We start from the raw sequence: 18,658 nt of genomic DNA on the forward strand, positions 1-18,658 counted from the left end.
ATCATTTTCAAGCGCAATTTTTGTAGGGCTTCAATATTACACCATATCACAGACACTGATAACACATAGGGCCGTGTATCTCATATTTGACATTGTTAAACAAGCATGCAAGCCATCCAACCTCCAAGAATTTTCCATGAGATCTAACCAGAGTACTGTAAAACCTGCCCTTACCTCTGTTTCTTGGCATCAAACTCCCAGAACTTGAGCCTCATCTCCACCGACGTCTCCCCGTCGTCTCTCCTCTCCGCAGTGACCATCCACTCACCTTTCAGGTCAAAGGTCATATGAGTGACCTCGGTGTGGGCCAGGGGTTTGTGAAGGTTCTCAGGAGAGATGTAGTTCTCTCCGGTGATGTCCATCTATGGAATAAGAGGATAAAAATATGACACTGTTAATTGCATATTATCACTCATAAGTGGACTTCACATAAAAAATAAGATGATGGACATGCATGCACATATGAAATAATGTCCACAATGGACTTTGATAATTCTTTTCCAAATATCTCAGAGAATTCAGTAACAAAGTGTACATTATTTTTCTAGTGATAAAGCAATACTTAAAGTGACTCGGTAACATTGTTGAAGGTTGATGAAAACATATAATTTGTGTATGAAATGTTTCATATTATATTCCTTCTACTGTACTAAACCTATTTATAAATATATGGTTTTCTTTGAAGGTGTCACTGTGCGACACGCTCTAACAGTAAATTCTCCCAACCATTTTGGAATTTTCCCAACCGTTTTTCCATGAAAAGACATAAGACAGGCTTTAAATTTTTAAAATCTTTCAACACTTAAATGTCTGGAATGGTATATAGAGCCAATTCATTGCTTTGTGACGATTTACATTCACCTAAAATGTAATCAAATTGTAATGATATAGTTGGGAGAATTAATTAATCGATCAGTTTCCCTAATTTTGATCATTAATAATAGTCTGTTTTCACTAAAACTTTCATATTATCTTTTAATGAACATCTAGCATTGAAGCCACTACCTTAGCATCATTTTTTCTCATCTGAGCAATGTTACAAAGTCCCTTTAAGTTGTCATCACATTTAGAGATGTTGACAACTCATAGTTGGGTCATTCATATTAAGTACATTTTCATTATTTGCATGCTTTTATCAATGTAAATTGTTCTCAATGCAGAAAAGATAATAAAACCTTCAATCAATCAACATAAATTGTGGGTATGCTGTTATCCACTTGTATAATGCATACACACATGGTTTGTTTCTGGACAGACTTGGTAGAGCAACAAACTGAACAATCTTGCAAGTATCTTTCAAAATGGAATGTTGTTAATGACAAATGCTCTATAAAAGTACTGCTACTTGAAGCATGCATTTCACAGAATCTAATGGCAAATGCAACAGCTTAAAGGTAACAAAGTTTTGGTATGGGGTCATGAATTTAGTTCAAACGGACATATTGGAAACATATGCGATCCGAAAAACTTTGTATTACCTTTAACTTATGTTTAATACTGTTAGGACACAAATCCCCAATCCTACAATTATGTTCCTTGAATTAAAGCCCATCTGCACTAGTTTGGCCAGGGGGGATTAGATCACCCAGCATGGTCACTGACAGGTGGTTATCTCAACAACTCGGCTCTCAATTAAAAAAAAAGAGGATCATGGGGACCAACAGGCACCGCTAAGGCATTTTTTTCTACATAGAGGGGGCAAGTTAGCTACAAGTAGTGCAGTGGGGCTCTAACTTACGTTGTAGAGAAGCTTGTCCTTCCCCAGCTGATAGAACTGAAGATGACCCAGTTTGCCATTGAGTACTAGAGCATCTGTGCGAGGGTCAACAGCTAGACCGGTTGGAACCGGATTTGACTGCTTCTGGTGGAAACTGCTATGATCAAGACCTTGGATAGTATGCATCACTTTGGTGGTGAGTAGCAAGATAGCTAAAGAGAACAGATGATAATGATGGTGAACAGGAGAGCAGAGAAAATGATTGGGCTAACAAAACATGTATGATATTCCCCAATAAAAAATTAGATTAATTCATTTTGTATATGGCCGACTTAGCATATACAAGGTAGCGTACTCCTTTTAGTGCCATTGTCAGCTTTTAACTAAATTTAATCCATTGGGTTGTCATGTATCATACAGGCAAAAGAAAAAGAAGACAAATATCTAAAAGCAGTATGCCCAGTTAACATTTTTTCGCTATACTGCCCAACATTCAGTAGCCAATTTCATGCCTGCAGTTTTGACCAATCGGAAGCCTACAATATTCATATGCAGTATATAATATGAACTATTAAGTGCACAAAAACATATGAACAACCAGTCTATCAAATTTAAAAACATATCTTGACATTTTTATAAATGTAATGCTTCCTAGGAGAAATTTCAATTATTTAAACATATTAGTGGCTTACACCCAGTAAATTACATCCCGCAGGTTCCAAGATTTTTTCTGACTTGTTTTTCAGTACAGATCGATCAATCGATCTTATTTACTGGGTGTAAGCCACAAATATGTTTAAATAACATCTTGACATGTTAAACAAATTCAGAAACATCTTCTATCCCTACACTACAATAAACATGATATGCCCCAAATTATGCATGTATTGTACTTACAATTATTTCTCAAGGAGAGCGCCCTCAGTTGTCCATTGGGTGCGCATGCGATGTGAGTGATGGCGTTGCCAAGGCGTGGCATGAAATCTTTATGCTTGGAGTTGTACTGCCATTGGACCAGGGTGCATTCATGGCCACCGCTGAATAGATATGTCCCTGTTAAGGCAAGAGAAACAAAGTGTATGATATTAAAAACCTTTCCTGAACATAGCTTTAACCCTAAAAGGGTCTGTAGATGGAATCACACCACCCACATGAGAATTCATGATGAAATATTCATTAATCAATTTTTTCATGCAGCAAGTTTTGTTGACTTTATAATGCATGCCTACATTATAATCCAAGAAGGCGGCCCGCATGTTTTGCCTCTTCTCTTTATAGACCAATATTATTAATTTCAAAGTCATGAAAAGGCACTAAATATCAACAAACATGGTCTACAACAACTACAAATGACAAAATAATCCCAGCCAAGAATTTTTTTTTGAGCATTTGATAGCCAAAAACTTGAAAATTTTCGTCATTAAAAAAAAAAAAAAAAAAAAAAAAAAATCAGCCGATTTTTTTTTGGTCGATCTTCCGATCCAATACCGATCATAGGTGCGAGGGTGTCGCTCCGATCTTCCGATCCGATCAGAGCCCCAACTTACATAGATTTCACTCATGCTGCAATCACAATTATAAACCTTTACTTAGGTCAGCCAGGAATCCCATGACTTTTACAAGCCGATCACCTGTCTGATTATTTATGATTGGAAATCGAAATTTCAAAACCGTTTTCCTAACGGTTTTTATAACACTTCAGTCTATTGGGGGAAATGAGTATGGTAAAACCGGTCACTCAAAGATTTGAACTTTTTTGAGGCACTTCATGATCATTTTGAAGTTCAATTTTTTTTTGGCTTCAATATTACACCATATCACAGACACTGATAACACGTAGGGCCATGCATCTCAGATTTAACATTGTTAAACGATCCCTTTAAGGATCATATTTACCTTCCGGGGAAAAGGAGACGTCTTGGACAGGGAGCGCATGCCAGTGATTGATACTCTTGGTGATGGATTCTTGCTGGAATATGTTCCATACAATCGATACTTGACCCTTGACATCTCCCACGGCAATGCAGTTGTCATGGGGATGGCAGGCCAGGCAGGTCGGCTTCACCTTCATTTCAGTCCTGAATAAAAAGAAAAATAATGTACTTTATCAGATATTTGTAGCATGAAAAAAAAAATACCCACCATTTTGTTAGTTGTGATAGCTCCATCTATAGAACAGGTTAAACAGGTATTCAACTGGACTATTTAGAAGCTAGTTTTTACTCAGCCATGAGAGGCCTAATTGACAAGAAGTTTTTGCAATGGACATCAACACATGTCGAGAGGACTACTGAGTAATTTTTCATTGTTGACTAAGTTTACAGTTACAGTGATTCTACTAAAAGACGAGTAAAATTGGGGTGGTAATTGTCCTCTTTTCAAGAGCAAAAACAGGGAGTAAAACTGCAAGTTATAAATCAGAAGTATGTAAGTATAGACTAGAAGATCTATGATCTGCAAAAAGAAGTTGGGGGTGACCCCTGCAGTGCTGTGAGTTAATATAGATAAGTCAACAAATATACATGTATAAATACATACCTTTTTGTTCCTAATTAAAACAAACACAGAAGCATTTACAATGTTACATACATTGTGAAGGTTGCCCCGACAAGAAATATTCAAAACCAAATTGAAAAGATGAAATGAAGATTTAAAACCAGAATTATAATCTTTAAAAGGCTATTTCCTGGTTAATGTTATAACATAGTGGCATAGAGGAGGTCCAATGGCTCAGTGGCAGAGTAGTCATCTCTTAACTGAAAGGTCCTTGGTTCTAAACCAAGTTGAAGCACTGGTGCCCTTTAGGGCATAAATCCCCATCAAGAAGTCTGTTGGAGAGTACTAAAATCCCTCTGTAGGTTACACATGCTTTCCTGGCAGTCAGGATCAGTATACAAACCATCAAACAAACTATCAACGGAAGGGGGTCAAATCAAGCTGTAACTCACCTTTGAATAGTTTTATCATCAAAGTTGTAAACCTTCAGGTTGTTCCCCATAACGCAGGCCATGTATTGGCCGTTGGCACCGAAGCTGATGCAACGATCTCCCCCAGACCCCACCACGATCACAAACTCGGGAGTCAGCGGCGTCTTGTTGGAAGTGCCTGATGGGATAGATGCCATGCAGAGCCGGAGGGGTTTCTTGTGCAGGATCTGGCCATTGTCTGCCAAGAAACAGAAAGGTTCATTGAGCGTTGCATAGAGAAATACAGATCAGCTGCAGATTTCAATTCATTAAGTACTCTGACATGTGCTTCAGCGACAGCTGCTACAAGTTTTATTTTTTCAAGGTATAGGTTTGGGGTCGCAATTAATATTTTGGTCAGGATTTCAGTTATGATGTGTGTGTATCGGGGTTTTACAGAATGCAGACGTGTATCAATCAGATATGATCATTTACGTCTGGGGTCCAAGCTTTAAACGTCACCATCCGAAAGACGTGACTCAGTTTCGAACCTGCGTCCTCGGCTGAATCAGTTTGTAACTTCCATTGTTAGCTGGATTACAGGCGCACGCCACAATGCCTAGTTATGGTCAGGGTTATTTGCATTTACTGGTCAGGGTGGACATAAGGAAAGCGGTAAGAGTAGGATATTGACTGTGGGCCAATTTTTGCTTAGACATGTGTCGCACAACTTATATTTATTGATCCATGTTAAAACCAAAAGAGGGCTTGGATGGTTAATGGTGCCCTGTGTCCAGACAAAAATGCATTTCTAACTGTTTGCTTGCATGAGTGAAGGGAAGGAGAGACTTATTTCAGCTATACATCAGAGATGCTAACCTTCTTCAACAAAAAAAAGTATTCTTAAGAGCAAAAAACAGTATTTTTGAAAAAATCTCTCAACTTAACATATTGCCCAATTGAGCAGCTTAAAAAACCTGGCAGTATCCCGTTTACGTACCCGGATCGGAGCGCGACGTGCATACATTACACATGGATTGTTCGCAATGTGCGCAGTTTGGGGCCCGTATCACCATCCTGTGTGCATTGATTGAAGATGTAGGTGCAATCATATATCAGCTGGTGGTAAAAGGGCCTTGTGAACCCACATCACACAGCTCCCAGCACTCTTTTCAAACATGAAAAACCTCCCCCTACCTCCCCCTCCCCCTACACAGAGGTGTAATCATATATCAGCTGGTGGTAAGAGGGTGTTGTGAACCCACGTCACACAGCTCTCTGCACCCTTCTCAAACATGACAATCCCCCCTCCCCCCTACACACAGCTCTAAGCGCTCTTCTAAAACATGACAACCTCCCCCTGCCTCCCCCCCCCTACAAAGAGGTGTAATTATATATCAGCTGGTGGTAAAAGGGTGTTGTGAACCCACATCACACAGCTCTCTCCAGTCTTCTCAACCATGACGACCACCCCCCCCTACAAACAGGTGTTACCTTATATCAGCTGGTGGTAAAAGGGTGTTGTGAACCCACATCACACAGCTCTCTCCACTCTTCTAAACCATGATGACCACCCCCCCCCCCCTACACACAGGTGTTATCTTATATTAGCTTGTGGTAAAAGGGTGTTGTGAACCCACATCACACAGCTCTCTCCACTCTTCTCAAATATGACAACCTCCCCCTGCATCCCCCTCCCCCCTACACAGAGGTGTAATTATATATCAGCTGGTGGTAAAAGGGTGTTGTGAACCCACATCACACAGCTCTTTCCACTGTTCTCAACCATGACGACCATCCCCCCCCCCCCTACACACAAGTGTTATCTTATATCAGCTGGTGGTAAAACAGTGTTGTGAACCCACATCATACAGCTCTCTCCACTCTTCTCAACCATGATGACAACCTCCCCCCCCTCCCTACACACAGGTTTTATCTTATGTTAGCTTGTGGTAAAAGGGTGTTGTGAACCCACATCACACAGCTCTAAGCACTCTTCTCAAACATGACAACCTCCCCCTGCCTCCCCCCCCCCCTACACCGAGGTGTAATTATATATCAGCTGGTGGTAAAAGGGTGTTGTGAACCCACATCACACAGCTCTCTCCACTCTTCTCAAATATGACAACCTCCCCCTGCATCCCCTCCCCCCTACACAGAGGTGTAATTATATATCAGCTGGTGATAAAAGGGTGTACGTGCACCCACATCACACAGCTCTCTACTCAAACATGATGAACCTCCCCCCTACACACAGGTGTAATCATATATCGTCTGGTGGTAAAAGGGTGTTTTGAACCCACATCACACAGCTCCCAGAACTCTTTTCAAACATGACAACCTCCCCCTGCATCCCCCTCCCCCCTACACAGAGGTGTAATTATATATCAGCTGGTGGTAAAAGGGTATTGTGAACCCACATCACACAGCTCCCAGCACTCTTTTCAAACATGACAACCTCCCCCTCCCCCCTACACAGAGGTGTAATCATATATCAGCTGGTGGTAAAAGGGTGTTATGAACCCACATCACACAGCTCTCTGCACTCTTCTCAAACATGACAATCCCCCTCCCCCTACACAGAGGTGTAATCATATATCAGCTGGTGGTAAAAGGGTGTACGTGCACCCACATCACACAGCTCTCTTATCAAACATGATGAACCTCCCCCCTACACACAGGTGTAATCATATATCGGCTGGTGGTAAAAGGTTGTTGTGAACCCACATCACACAGCTACTAGAACTCTTTTCAAACATGACAACCTTCCCTTGACTCCCCCTCCCCCTACACAGAGGTGTAATCATATATAAGCTGGTGGTAAAAGGGTGTTTTGAAGCCACATCACACAGCTTTCTGCACTTTTCTCAAACATGACAACCTCCCCCTGTCTCCCCCCTCTACACAGAGGTGTAATTATATATCAGCTGGTGTTAAAAGGGTGTTGTGCACCCACATCACACAGCTCTCTGCACTCTTCTCAAACATGATAACCTCCACCTGCCTCCCCCTCCCCCCTACACAGAGGTGTAATAATTTATATGCTGGTGGTAAGAGGGTGTTGTGAACCCACATCACACAGCTCTCTGCACTCTCCTCAAACATGACAATCTCCCCTCCCCCTACACACAGGTGTAATCATATATCAGCTGGAGATAAAAGGGTGTACGTGCACCCACATCACACAGCTCTCTTCTCAAACATGATGAACCTCCCCCCTACACACAGGTGTAATCATATATCGGCTGGTGGTAAAAGGTTGTTGTGAACCCACATCACACAGCTCCCAGCACTCTTCTCAAACATGACAACCTCCCCCTGCCTCCCCCCTACACCGAGGTGTAATTATATATCAGCTTGTGGTAAAAGGGTGTTGTGAACCCACATCACACAGCTCTCTCCACTCTTCTCAAATATGACAACCTCCCCCTGCATCCCCCTCCCCCCTACACAGAGGTGTAATTATATATCAGCAGGTGATAAAAGGGTGTACGTGCACCCACATCACACAGCTCTCTGCACTCTTCTTAAGCATGACAACCTCCACCTGCCTCCCCCTCCCCCCTACACAGAGGTGTAATCATATATCAGCTGGTGGTAAAAGGGTGTACGTGCACCCACATCACACAGCTCTCTTATCAAACATGATGAACCTCCCCCCTACACACAGGTGTAATCATATATCGGCTGGTGGTAAAAGGTTGTTGTAAACCCACATTACACAGCTCCTAGAACTCTTTTCAAACATGACAACCTTCCCTTGACTCCCCCTCCCCCTACACAGAGGTGTAATCATATATAAGCTGGTGGTAAAAGGGTGTTTTGAAGCCACATCACACAGCTTTCTGCACTTTTCTCAAACATGACAACCTCCCCCTTTCACCCATCTCTACACAGAGGTGTAATTATATATCAGCTGGTGTTAAAAGGGTGTTGTGCACCCACATCACACAGCTCTCTGCACTCTCCTCAAACATGACAACCTCCACCTGCCTCCCCCTCCCCCCTACACAGAGGTGTAATCATATATCAGCTGGTGGTAAAAGGGTGTACGTGCACCCACATCACACAGCTCTCTTATCAAACATGATGAACCTCCCCCCTACACACAGGTGTAATCATATATCGGCTGGTGGTAAAAGGTTGTTGTGAACCCACATCACACAGCTCCTAGAACTCTTTTCAAACATGACAACCTTCCCTTGACTCCCCCTCCCCCTACACAGAGGTGTAATCATATATAAGCTGGTGGTAAAAGGGTGTTTTGAAGCCACATCACACAGCTTTCTGCACTTTTCTCAAACATGACAACCTCCCCCTGTCTCCCCCCTCTACACAGAGGTGTAATTATATATCAGCTGGTGGTAAAAGGGTGTTGTGAACCGACATCACACAGCTCTCTGCACTCTTCTCAAGCATGACAACCTCCACCTGCCTCCCCCTCCTCCCTACACAGAGGTGTAATCATATATCAGCTGGTGGTAAAAGGGTGTTGTGAACCCACATCACACAGCTCTCTCCACTATTTTCAACCATGACGACTACCCCCCCCCCTACACACAAGTGTTATCTTATATCAGCTGGTGGTAAAAGGGTGTTGTGAACCCACATCACACAGCTCTCTCCACTCTTCTCAAATATGACAACCTCCCCCTGTCTCCCCCCTCTACATAGAGGTGTAATCATATATCAGCTGGTGGTAAAAGGGTGTTGTGAACCCACATCACACAGCTCTCTCCACTCTTCTCAAACATGATAACCTCCACCTGCCTCCCCCTCCCCCTACACAGAGGTGTAATCATTTATAAGCTGGTGGTAAGAGGGTGTTGTGAACCCACATCACACAGCTCTCTGCACTCTACTCAAACATGACAATCCCCCTCCCCCTACACAGAGGTGTAATCATATATCAGCTGGTGGTAAAAGGGTGTACGTGCACCCACATCACACAGCTCTCTTATCAAACATGATGAACATCCCCCCTACACACAGGTGTAATCATATATCGGCTGGTGGTAAAAGGTTGTTGTGAACCCACATCACACAGCTCCTAGAACTCTTTTCAAACATGACAACCTTCCCTTGACTCCCCCTCCCCCTACACAGAGGTGTAATCATATATAAGCTGGTGGTAAAAGGGTGTTTTGAAGCCACATCACACAGCTTTCTGCACTTTTCTCAAACATGACAACCTCCCCCTGTCTCCCCCCTCTACACAGAGGTGTAATTATATATCAGCTGGTGTTAAAAGGGTGTTGTGCACCCACATCACACAGCTCTCTGCACTCTTCTCAAACATGATAACCTCCACCTGCCTCCCCCTCCCCCCTACACAGAGGTGTAATAATTTATATGCTGGTGGTAAGAGGGTGTTGTGAACCCACATCACACAGCTCTCTGCACTCTCCTCAAACATGACAATCTCCCCTCCCCCTACACACAGGTGTAATCATATATCAGCTGGAGATAAAAGGGTGTACGTGCACCCACATCACACAGCTCTCTTCTCAAACATGATGAACCTCCCCCCTACACACAGGTGTAATCATATATCGGCTGGTGGTAAAAGGTTGTTGTGAACCCACATCACACAGCTCCCAGCACTCTTCTCAAACATGACAACCTCCCCCTGCCTCCCCCCTACACAGAGGTGTAATTATATATCAGCTTGTGGTAAAAGGGTGTTGTGAACCCACATCACACAGCTCTCTCCACTCTTCTCAAATATGACAACCTCCCCCTGCATCCCCCTCCCCCCTACACAGAGGTGTAATTATATATCAGCAGGTGATAAAAGGGTGTACGTGCACCCACATCACACAGCTCTCTGCACTCTTCTCAAGCATGACAACCTCCACCTGCCTCCCCCTCCCCCCTACACAGAGGTGTAATCATATATCAGCTGGTGGTAAAAGGGTGTACGTGCACCCACATCACACAGCTCTCTTCTCAAACATGATGAACCTCCCCCCTACACACAGGTGTAATCATATATCGGCTGGTGGTAAAAGGTTGTTGTGAACCCACATCACACAGCTCCCAGCACTCTTCTCAAACATGACAACCTCCCCCTGCCTCCCCCCTACACCGACGTGTAATTATATATCAGCTTGTGGTAAAAGGGTGTTGTGAACCCACATCGCACAGCTCTCTCCACTCTTCTCAAATATGACAACCTCCCCCTGCATCCCCCTCCCCCCTACACAGAGGTGTAATTATATATCAGCAGGTGATAAAAGGGTGTACGTGCACCCACATCACACAGCTCTCTGCACTCTTCTCAAGCATGACAACCTCCACCTGCCTCCCCCTCCCCCCTACACAGAGGTGTAATCATATATCAGCTGGTGGTAAAAGGGTGTACATGCACCCACATCACACAGCTCTCTTCTCAAACATGATGAACCTCCCCCCTACACACAGGTGTAATCATATATCGGCTGGTGGTAAAAGGTTGTTGTGAACCCACATCACACAGCTCCCAGCACTCTTCTCAAACATGACAACCTCCCCCTGCCTCCCCCCTACACCGAGGTGTAATTATATATCAGCTTGTGGTAAAAGGGTGTTGTGAACCCACATCACACAGCTCTCTCCACTCTTCTCAAATATGACAACCTCCCCCTGCATCCCCCTTCCCCCTACACAGAGGTGTAATTATATATCAGCAGGTGATAAAAGGGTGTACGTGCACCCACATCACACAGCTCTCTGCACTCTTCTCAAGCATGACAACCTCCACCTGCCTCCCCCTCCCCCCTAAACAGAGGTGTAATCATTTATCAGCTGGTGGTAAAAGGGTGTTGTGAACCCACATCACACAGCTCTCTGCACTCTTCTCAAGCATGACAACATCCACCTGCCTCCCCCTCCTCCCTACACAGAGGTGTAATCATATATCAGCTGGTGGTAAAAGGGTGTTGTGAACCCACATCACACAGCTCTCTCCACTATTTTCAACCATGACGACCACCCCCCCCCCCTACACACAAGTGTTATCTTATATCAGCTGGTGGTAAAAGGGTGTTGTGAACCCACATCACACAGCTCTCTCCACTCTTCTCAAATATGACAACCTCCCCCTGTCTCCCCCCTCTACATAGAGGTGTAATCATATATCAGCTGGTGGTAAAAGGGTGTTGTGAACCCACATCACACAGCTCTCTGCACTCTTCTCAAACATGATAACCTCCACCTGCCTCCCCCTCCCCCTACACAGAGGTGTAATCATTTATAAGCTGGTGGTAAGAGGGTGTTGTGAACCCACATCACACAGCTCTCTGCACTCTCCTCAAACATGACAATCCCCCTCCCCCTACACAGAGGTGTAATCATATATCAGCTGGTAGTAAAAGGGTGTACGTGCACCCACATCACACAGCTCTCTTATCAAACATGATGAACCTCCGCCCTACACACAGGTGTAATCATATATCGGCTGGTGGTAAAAGGTTGTTGTGAACCCACATCACACAGCTCCCAGCACTCTTCTCAAACATGACAACCTCCCCCTGCCTCCCCCCTACACCGAGGTGTAATTATATATCAGCTTGTGGTAAAAGGGTGTTGTGAACCCACATCACACAGCTCTCTCCACTCTTCTCAAATATGACAACCTCCCCCTGCATCCCCCTCCCCCCTACACAGAGGTGTAATTATATATCAGCAGGTGATAAAAGGGTGTACGTGCACCCACATCACACAGCTCTCTGCACTCTTCTCAAGCATGACAACCTCCACCTGCCTCCCCCTCCCCCCTACACAGAGGTGTAATCATATATCAGCTGGTGGTAAAAGGGTGTACGTGCACCCACATCACACAGCTCTCTTCTCAAACATGATGAACCTCCCCCCTACACACAGGTGTAATCATATATCGGCTGGTGGTAAAAGGTTGTTGTGAACCCACATCACACAGCTCCCAGCACTCTTCTCAAACATGACAACCTCCCCCTGCCTCCCCCCTACACCGAGGTGTAATTATATATCAGCTTGTGGTAAAAGGGTGTTGTGAACCCACATCACACAGCTCTCTCCACTCTTCTCAAATATGACAACCTCCCCCTGCATCCCCCTCCCCCCTACACAGAGGTGTAATTATATATCAGCAGGTGATAAAAGGGTGTACGTGCACCCACATCACACAGCTCTCTGCACTCTTCTCAAGCATGACAACCTCCACCTGCCTCCCCCTCCCCCCTACACAGAGGTGTAATCATATATCAGCTGGTGGTAAAAGGGTGTACGTGCACCCACATCACACAGCTCTCTTATCAAACATGATGAACCTCCCCCCTACACACAGGTGTAATCATATATCGGCTGGTGGTAAAAGGTTGTTGTAAACCCACATCACACAGCTCCTAGAACTCTTTTCAAACATGACAACCTTCCCTTGACTCCCCCTCCCCCTACACAGAGGTGTAATCATATATAAGCTGGTGGTAAAAGGGTGTTTTGAAGCCACATCACACAGCTTTCTGCACTTTTCTCAAACATGACAACCTCCCCCTGTCACCCCCCTCTACACAGAGGTGTAATTATATATCAGCTGGTGTTAAAAGGGTGTTGTGCACCCACATCACACAGCTCTCTGCACTCTCCTCAAACATGACAACCTCCACCTGCCTCCCCCTCCCCCCTAAACAGAGGTGTAATCATTTATCAGCTGGTGGTAAAAGGGTGTTGTGAACCCACATCACACAGCTCTCTGCACTCTTCTCAAGCATGACAACCTCCACCTGCCTCCCCCTCCTCCCTACACAGAGGTGTAATCATATATCAGCTGGTGGTAAAAGGGTGTTGTGAACCCACATCACACAGCTCTCTCCACTATTTTCAACCATGACGACCACCCCCCCCCTACACACAAGTGTTATCTTATATCAGCTGGTGGTAAAAGGGTGTTGTGAACCCACATCACACAGCTCTCTCCACTCTTCTCAAATATGACAACCTTCCCCTGTCTCCCCCCTCTACATAGAGGTGTAATCATATATCAGCTGGTGGTAAAAGGGTGTTGTGAACCCACATCACACAGCTCTCTGCACTCTTCTCAAACATGACAATCCCCCTCCCCCTACACAGAGGTGTAATCATATATCAGCTGGTGGTAAAAGGGTGTACGTGCACCCACATCACACAGCTCTCTTATCAAACATGATGAACCTCCCCCCTACACACAGGTGTAATCATATATCGGCTGGTGGTAAAAGGTTGTTGTGAACCCACATCACACAGCTCCTAGAACTCTTTTCAAACATGACAACCTTCCCTTGACTCCCCCTCCCCCTACACAGAGGTGTAATCATATATAAGCTGGTGGTAAAAGGGTGTTTTGAAGCCACATCACACAGCTTTCTGCACTTTTCTCAAACATGACAACCTCCCCCTGTCTCCCCCCTCTACACAGAGGTGTAATTATATATCAGCTGGTGTTAAAAGGGTGTTGTGCACCCACATCACACAGCTCTCTGCACTCTTCTCAAACATGATAACCTCCACCTGCCTCCCCCTCCCCCCTACACAGAGGTGTAATAATTTATATGCTGGTGGTAAGAGGGTGTTGTGAACCCACATCACAAAGCTCTCTGCACTCTCCTCAAACATGACAATCTCCCCTCCCCCTACACACAGGTGTAATCATATATCAGCTGGAGATAAAAGGGTGTACGTGCACCCACATCACACAGCTCTCTTCTCAAACATGATGAACCTCCCCCTACACACAGGTGTAATCATATATCGGCTGGTGGTAAAAGGTTGTTGTGAACCCACATCACACAGCTCCCAGCACTCTTCTCAAACATGACAACCTCCCCCTGCCTCCCCCCTACACCGAGGTGTAATTATATATCAGCTTGTGGTAAAAGGGTGTTGTGAACCCACATCACACAGCTCTCTCCACTCTTCTCAAATATGACAACCTCCCCCTGCATCCCCCTCCCCCCTACACAGAGGTGTAATTATATATCAGCAGGTGATAAAAGGGTGTACGTGCACCCACATCACACAGCTCTCTGCACTCTTCTTAAGCATGACAACCTCCACCTGCCTCCCCCTCCCCCCTACACAGAGGTGTAATCATATATCAGCTGGTGGTAAAAGGGTGTACGTGCACCCACATCACACAGCTCTCTTATCAAACATGATGAACCCCCCCCCCCCCCTACACACAGGTGTAATCATATATCGGCTGGTGGTAAAAGGTTGTTGTAAACCCACATCACACAGCTCCTAGAACTCTTTTCAAACATGACAACCTTCCCTTGACTCCCCCTCCCCCTACACAGAGGTGTAATCATATATAAGCTGGTGGTAAAAGGGTGTTTTGAAGCCACATCACACAGCTTTCTGCACTTTTCTCAAACATGACAACCTCCCCCTGTCTCCCCCCCTCTACACACAGGTGTAATCATATATCAGCTGGAGATAAAAGGGTGTTGTGCACCCACATCACACAGCTCTCTCCACTCTTCTCAAATATGACAACCTCCCCCTGTCTCCCCCCTCTACATAGAGGTGTAATCATATATCAGCTGGTGGTAAAAGGTTGTTGTGAACCCACATCACACAGCTCCCAGCACTCTTCTCAAACATGACAACCTCCCCCTGCCTCCCCCCTACACCGAGGTGTAATTATATATCAGCTTGTGGTAAAAGGGTGTTGTGAACCCACATCACACAGCTCTCTCCACTCTTCTCAAATATGACAACCTCCCCCTGCATCCCCCTCCCCCCTACACAGAGGTGTAATTATATATCAGCAGGTGATAAAAGGGTGTACGTGCACCCACATCACACAGCTCTCTGCACTCTTCTTAAGCATGACAACCTCCACCTGCCTCCCCCTCCCCCCTACACAGAGGTGTAATCATATATCAGCTGGTGGTAAAAGGGTGTACGTGCACCCACATCACACAGCTCTCTTATCAAACATGATGAACCCCCCCCCCCCTACACACAGGTGTAATCATATATCGGCTGGTGGTAAAAGGTTGTTGTAAACCCACATCACACAGCTCCTAGAACTCTTTTCAAACATGACAACCTTCCCTTGACTCCCCCTCCCCCTACACAGAGGTGTAATCATATATAAGCTGGTGGTAAAAGGGTGTTTTGAAGCCACATCACACAGCTTTCTGCACTTTTCTCAAACATGACAACCTCCCCCTGTCTCCCCCCCTCTACACAGAGGTGTAATTACATATCAGCTGGTGTTAAAAGGGTGTTGTGCACCCACATCACACAGCTCTCTCCACTCTTCTCAAATATGACAACCTCCCCCTGTCTCCCCCCTCTACATAGAGGTGTAATCATATATCAGCTGGTGGTAAAAGGGTGTTGTGAACCCACATCACACAGCTCTCTGCACTCTTCTCAAACATGATAACCTCCACCTGCCTCCCCCTCCCCCTACACAGAGGTGTAATCATTTATAAGCTGGTGGTAAGAGGGTGTTGTGAACCCACATCACACAGCTCTCTGCACTCTCCTCAAACATGACAATCCCCCCTCCCCCTACACACAGGTGTAATCATATATCAGCTGGTGGTAAAAGGGTGTTGTGAACCAACATCACACAGCTCCCAGCACTCTTCTCAAACATGACAACCTCCCCCCTGCCTCCCCCCTACACTGAGGTGTAATTATATATCAGCTGGTGGTAAAAGGGTGATGTGAACCCACGTCACACAGCTCTCTGCACCCTTCTCAAACATAACAATCCCCCCTCCCCCCTACACACAGGTGTTATCTTATATCAGCTTGTGGTAAAAGGGTGTTGTGAACCCACATCACACAGCTCTAAGCACTCTTCTCAAACATGACAACCTTCACCTAACTCCCCCTCCCCCCTACACAGAGGTGTAATCATATATCAGCTGGTGGTAAAAGGGTGTTGTGAACCCACATCACACAGCTCTTGCCACTCTTCTCAACCATGACGACCACCCCCTCTACACACAGGTGTTATCTTATATCAGCTGGTGGTAAAAGGGTGTTGTGAACCCACATCACACAGCTCTCTCGACTCTTCTCAACCATGATGACCACCCCCCCCCCCCTACACACAGGTGTTATCTTATATTAGCTTGTGGTAAAAGGGTGTTGTGAACCCACATCACACAGCTCCCAGCACTCTTCTCAACCATGACGACCACCCCCTCTACACACAGGTGTTATCTTATATCAGCTGGTGGTAAAAGGGTGTTGTGAACCCACATCACACAGCTCTCTCCACTCTTCTCAACCATGATGACCACCCCCCCCCCTATACACAGGTGTTATCTTATATTAGCTTGTGGTAAAAGGGTGTTGTGAACCCACATCACACAGCTCTCTCCACTCTTCTCAAATATGACAACCTCCCCCTGTCTCCCCCCTCTACATAGAGGTGTAATCATATATCAGCTGGTGGTAAAAGGGTGTTGTGAAACCACATCACACAGCTCTCTTATCAAACATGATGAACCTCCCCCCTACACACAGGTGTAATCATATATCGGCTGGTGGTAAAAGGTTGTTGTAAACCCACATCACACAGCTCCTAGAACTCTTTTCAAACATGACAACCTTCCCTTGACTCCCCCTCCCCCTACACAGAGGTGTAATCAGTTATAAGCTGGTGGTAAAAGGGTGTTTTGAAGCCACATCACACAGCTTTCTGCACTTTTCTCAAACATGACAACCTCCCCCTGTCACCCCCTCTACACAGAGGTGTAATTATATATCAGCTGGTGTTAAAAGGGTGTTGTGCACCCACATCACACAGCTCTCTGCACTCTCCTCAAACATGACAACCTCCACCTGCCTCCCCCTCCCCCCTAAACAGAGGTGTAATCATTTATCAGCTGGTGGTAAAAGGGTGTTGTGAACCCACATCACACAGCTCTCTGCACTCTTCTCAAGCATGACAACCTCCACCTGCCTCCCCCTCCTCCCTACACAGAGGTGTAATCATATATCAGCTGGTGGTAAAAGGGTGTTGTGAACCCACATCACACAGCTCTCTCCACTATTTTCAACCATGACGACCACCCCCCCCCCCCTACACACAAGTGTTATCTTATATCAGCTGGTGGTAAAAGGGTGTTGTGAACCCACATCACACAGCTCTCTCCACTCTTCTCAAATATGACAACCTCCCCCTGTCTCCCCCCTCTACATAGAGGTGTAATCATATATCAGCTGGTGGTAAAAGGGTGTTGTGAACCCACATCACACAGCTCTCTGCACTCTTCTCAAACATGATAACCTCCACCTGCCTCCCCCTCCCCCTACACAGAGGTGTAATCATTTATAAGCTGGTGGTAAGAGGGTGTTGTGAACCCACATCACACAGCTCTCTGCACTCTCCTCAAACATGACAATCCCCCCTCCCCCTACACACAGGTGTAATCATATATCAGCTGGTGGTAAAAGGGTGTTGTGAACCAACATCACACAGCTCCCAGCACTCTTCTCAAACATGACAACCTCCCCCTGCCTCCCCCCTACACCGAGGTGTAATTATATATCAGCTGGTGGTAAAAGGGTGTTGTGAACCTACATCACACAGCTCTCTCCACTCTTCTCAAATATGACAACGTCCCCCTGCATCCCCCTCCCCCCTACACAGAGGTGTAATTATATATCAGCAGGTGATAAAAGGGTGTACGTGCACCCACATCACACAGCTCTCTGCACTCTTCTCAAGCATGACAACCTCCACCTGCCTCCACCTCCCCCCTTCACAGAGGTGTAATCATATATCAGCTGGTGGTAAAAGGGTGTATGTGCACCCACATCACACAGCTCTCTTATCAAACATGATGAACCTCCCCCCTACACACAGGTGTAATCATATATCGGCTGGTGGTAAAAGGTTGTTGTAAACCCACATCACACAGCTCCTAGAACTCTTTTCAAACATGACAACCTTCCCTTGACTCCCCCTCCCCCTACACAGAGGTGTAATCATATATAAGCTGGTGGTAAAGGGTGTTTTGAAGCCACATCACACAGCTTTCTGCACTTTTCTCAAACATGACAACCT

At 45.5% G+C, this 18,658-nt stretch overlaps 1 protein-coding gene across 1 annotated transcript in view; it reads right to left on the bottom strand.

The window, feature by feature from the left end:
• The window catches only part of LOC593812 (WD repeat-containing protein 75), a 51,126-nt gene that overhangs the window by 13,748 nt on the left and 18,720 nt on the right, over positions 1-18,658 (bottom strand). The window contains exons 5-9 of the mRNA XM_030990509.1: positions 4,666-4,882; positions 3,614-3,795; positions 2,615-2,770; positions 1,739-1,929; positions 175-362 (exon numbers count right to left, since the gene is read on the bottom strand). Coding sequence (XP_030846369.1) covers positions 175-362; positions 1,739-1,929; positions 2,615-2,770; positions 3,614-3,795; positions 4,666-4,882 — 934 coding nt within the window. The remainder of the gene's footprint in view (positions 1-174; positions 363-1,738; positions 1,930-2,614; positions 2,771-3,613; positions 3,796-4,665; positions 4,883-18,658) is intronic.

The sequence above is a fragment of the Strongylocentrotus purpuratus genome, unplaced genomic scaffold, assembly GCF_000002235.5.
Source record: "Strongylocentrotus purpuratus isolate Spur 01 unplaced genomic scaffold, Spur_5.0 spur5_scaffold_19, whole genome shotgun sequence".
NCBI lineage: Eukaryota > Metazoa > Echinodermata > Echinoidea > Camarodonta > Strongylocentrotidae > Strongylocentrotus > Strongylocentrotus purpuratus.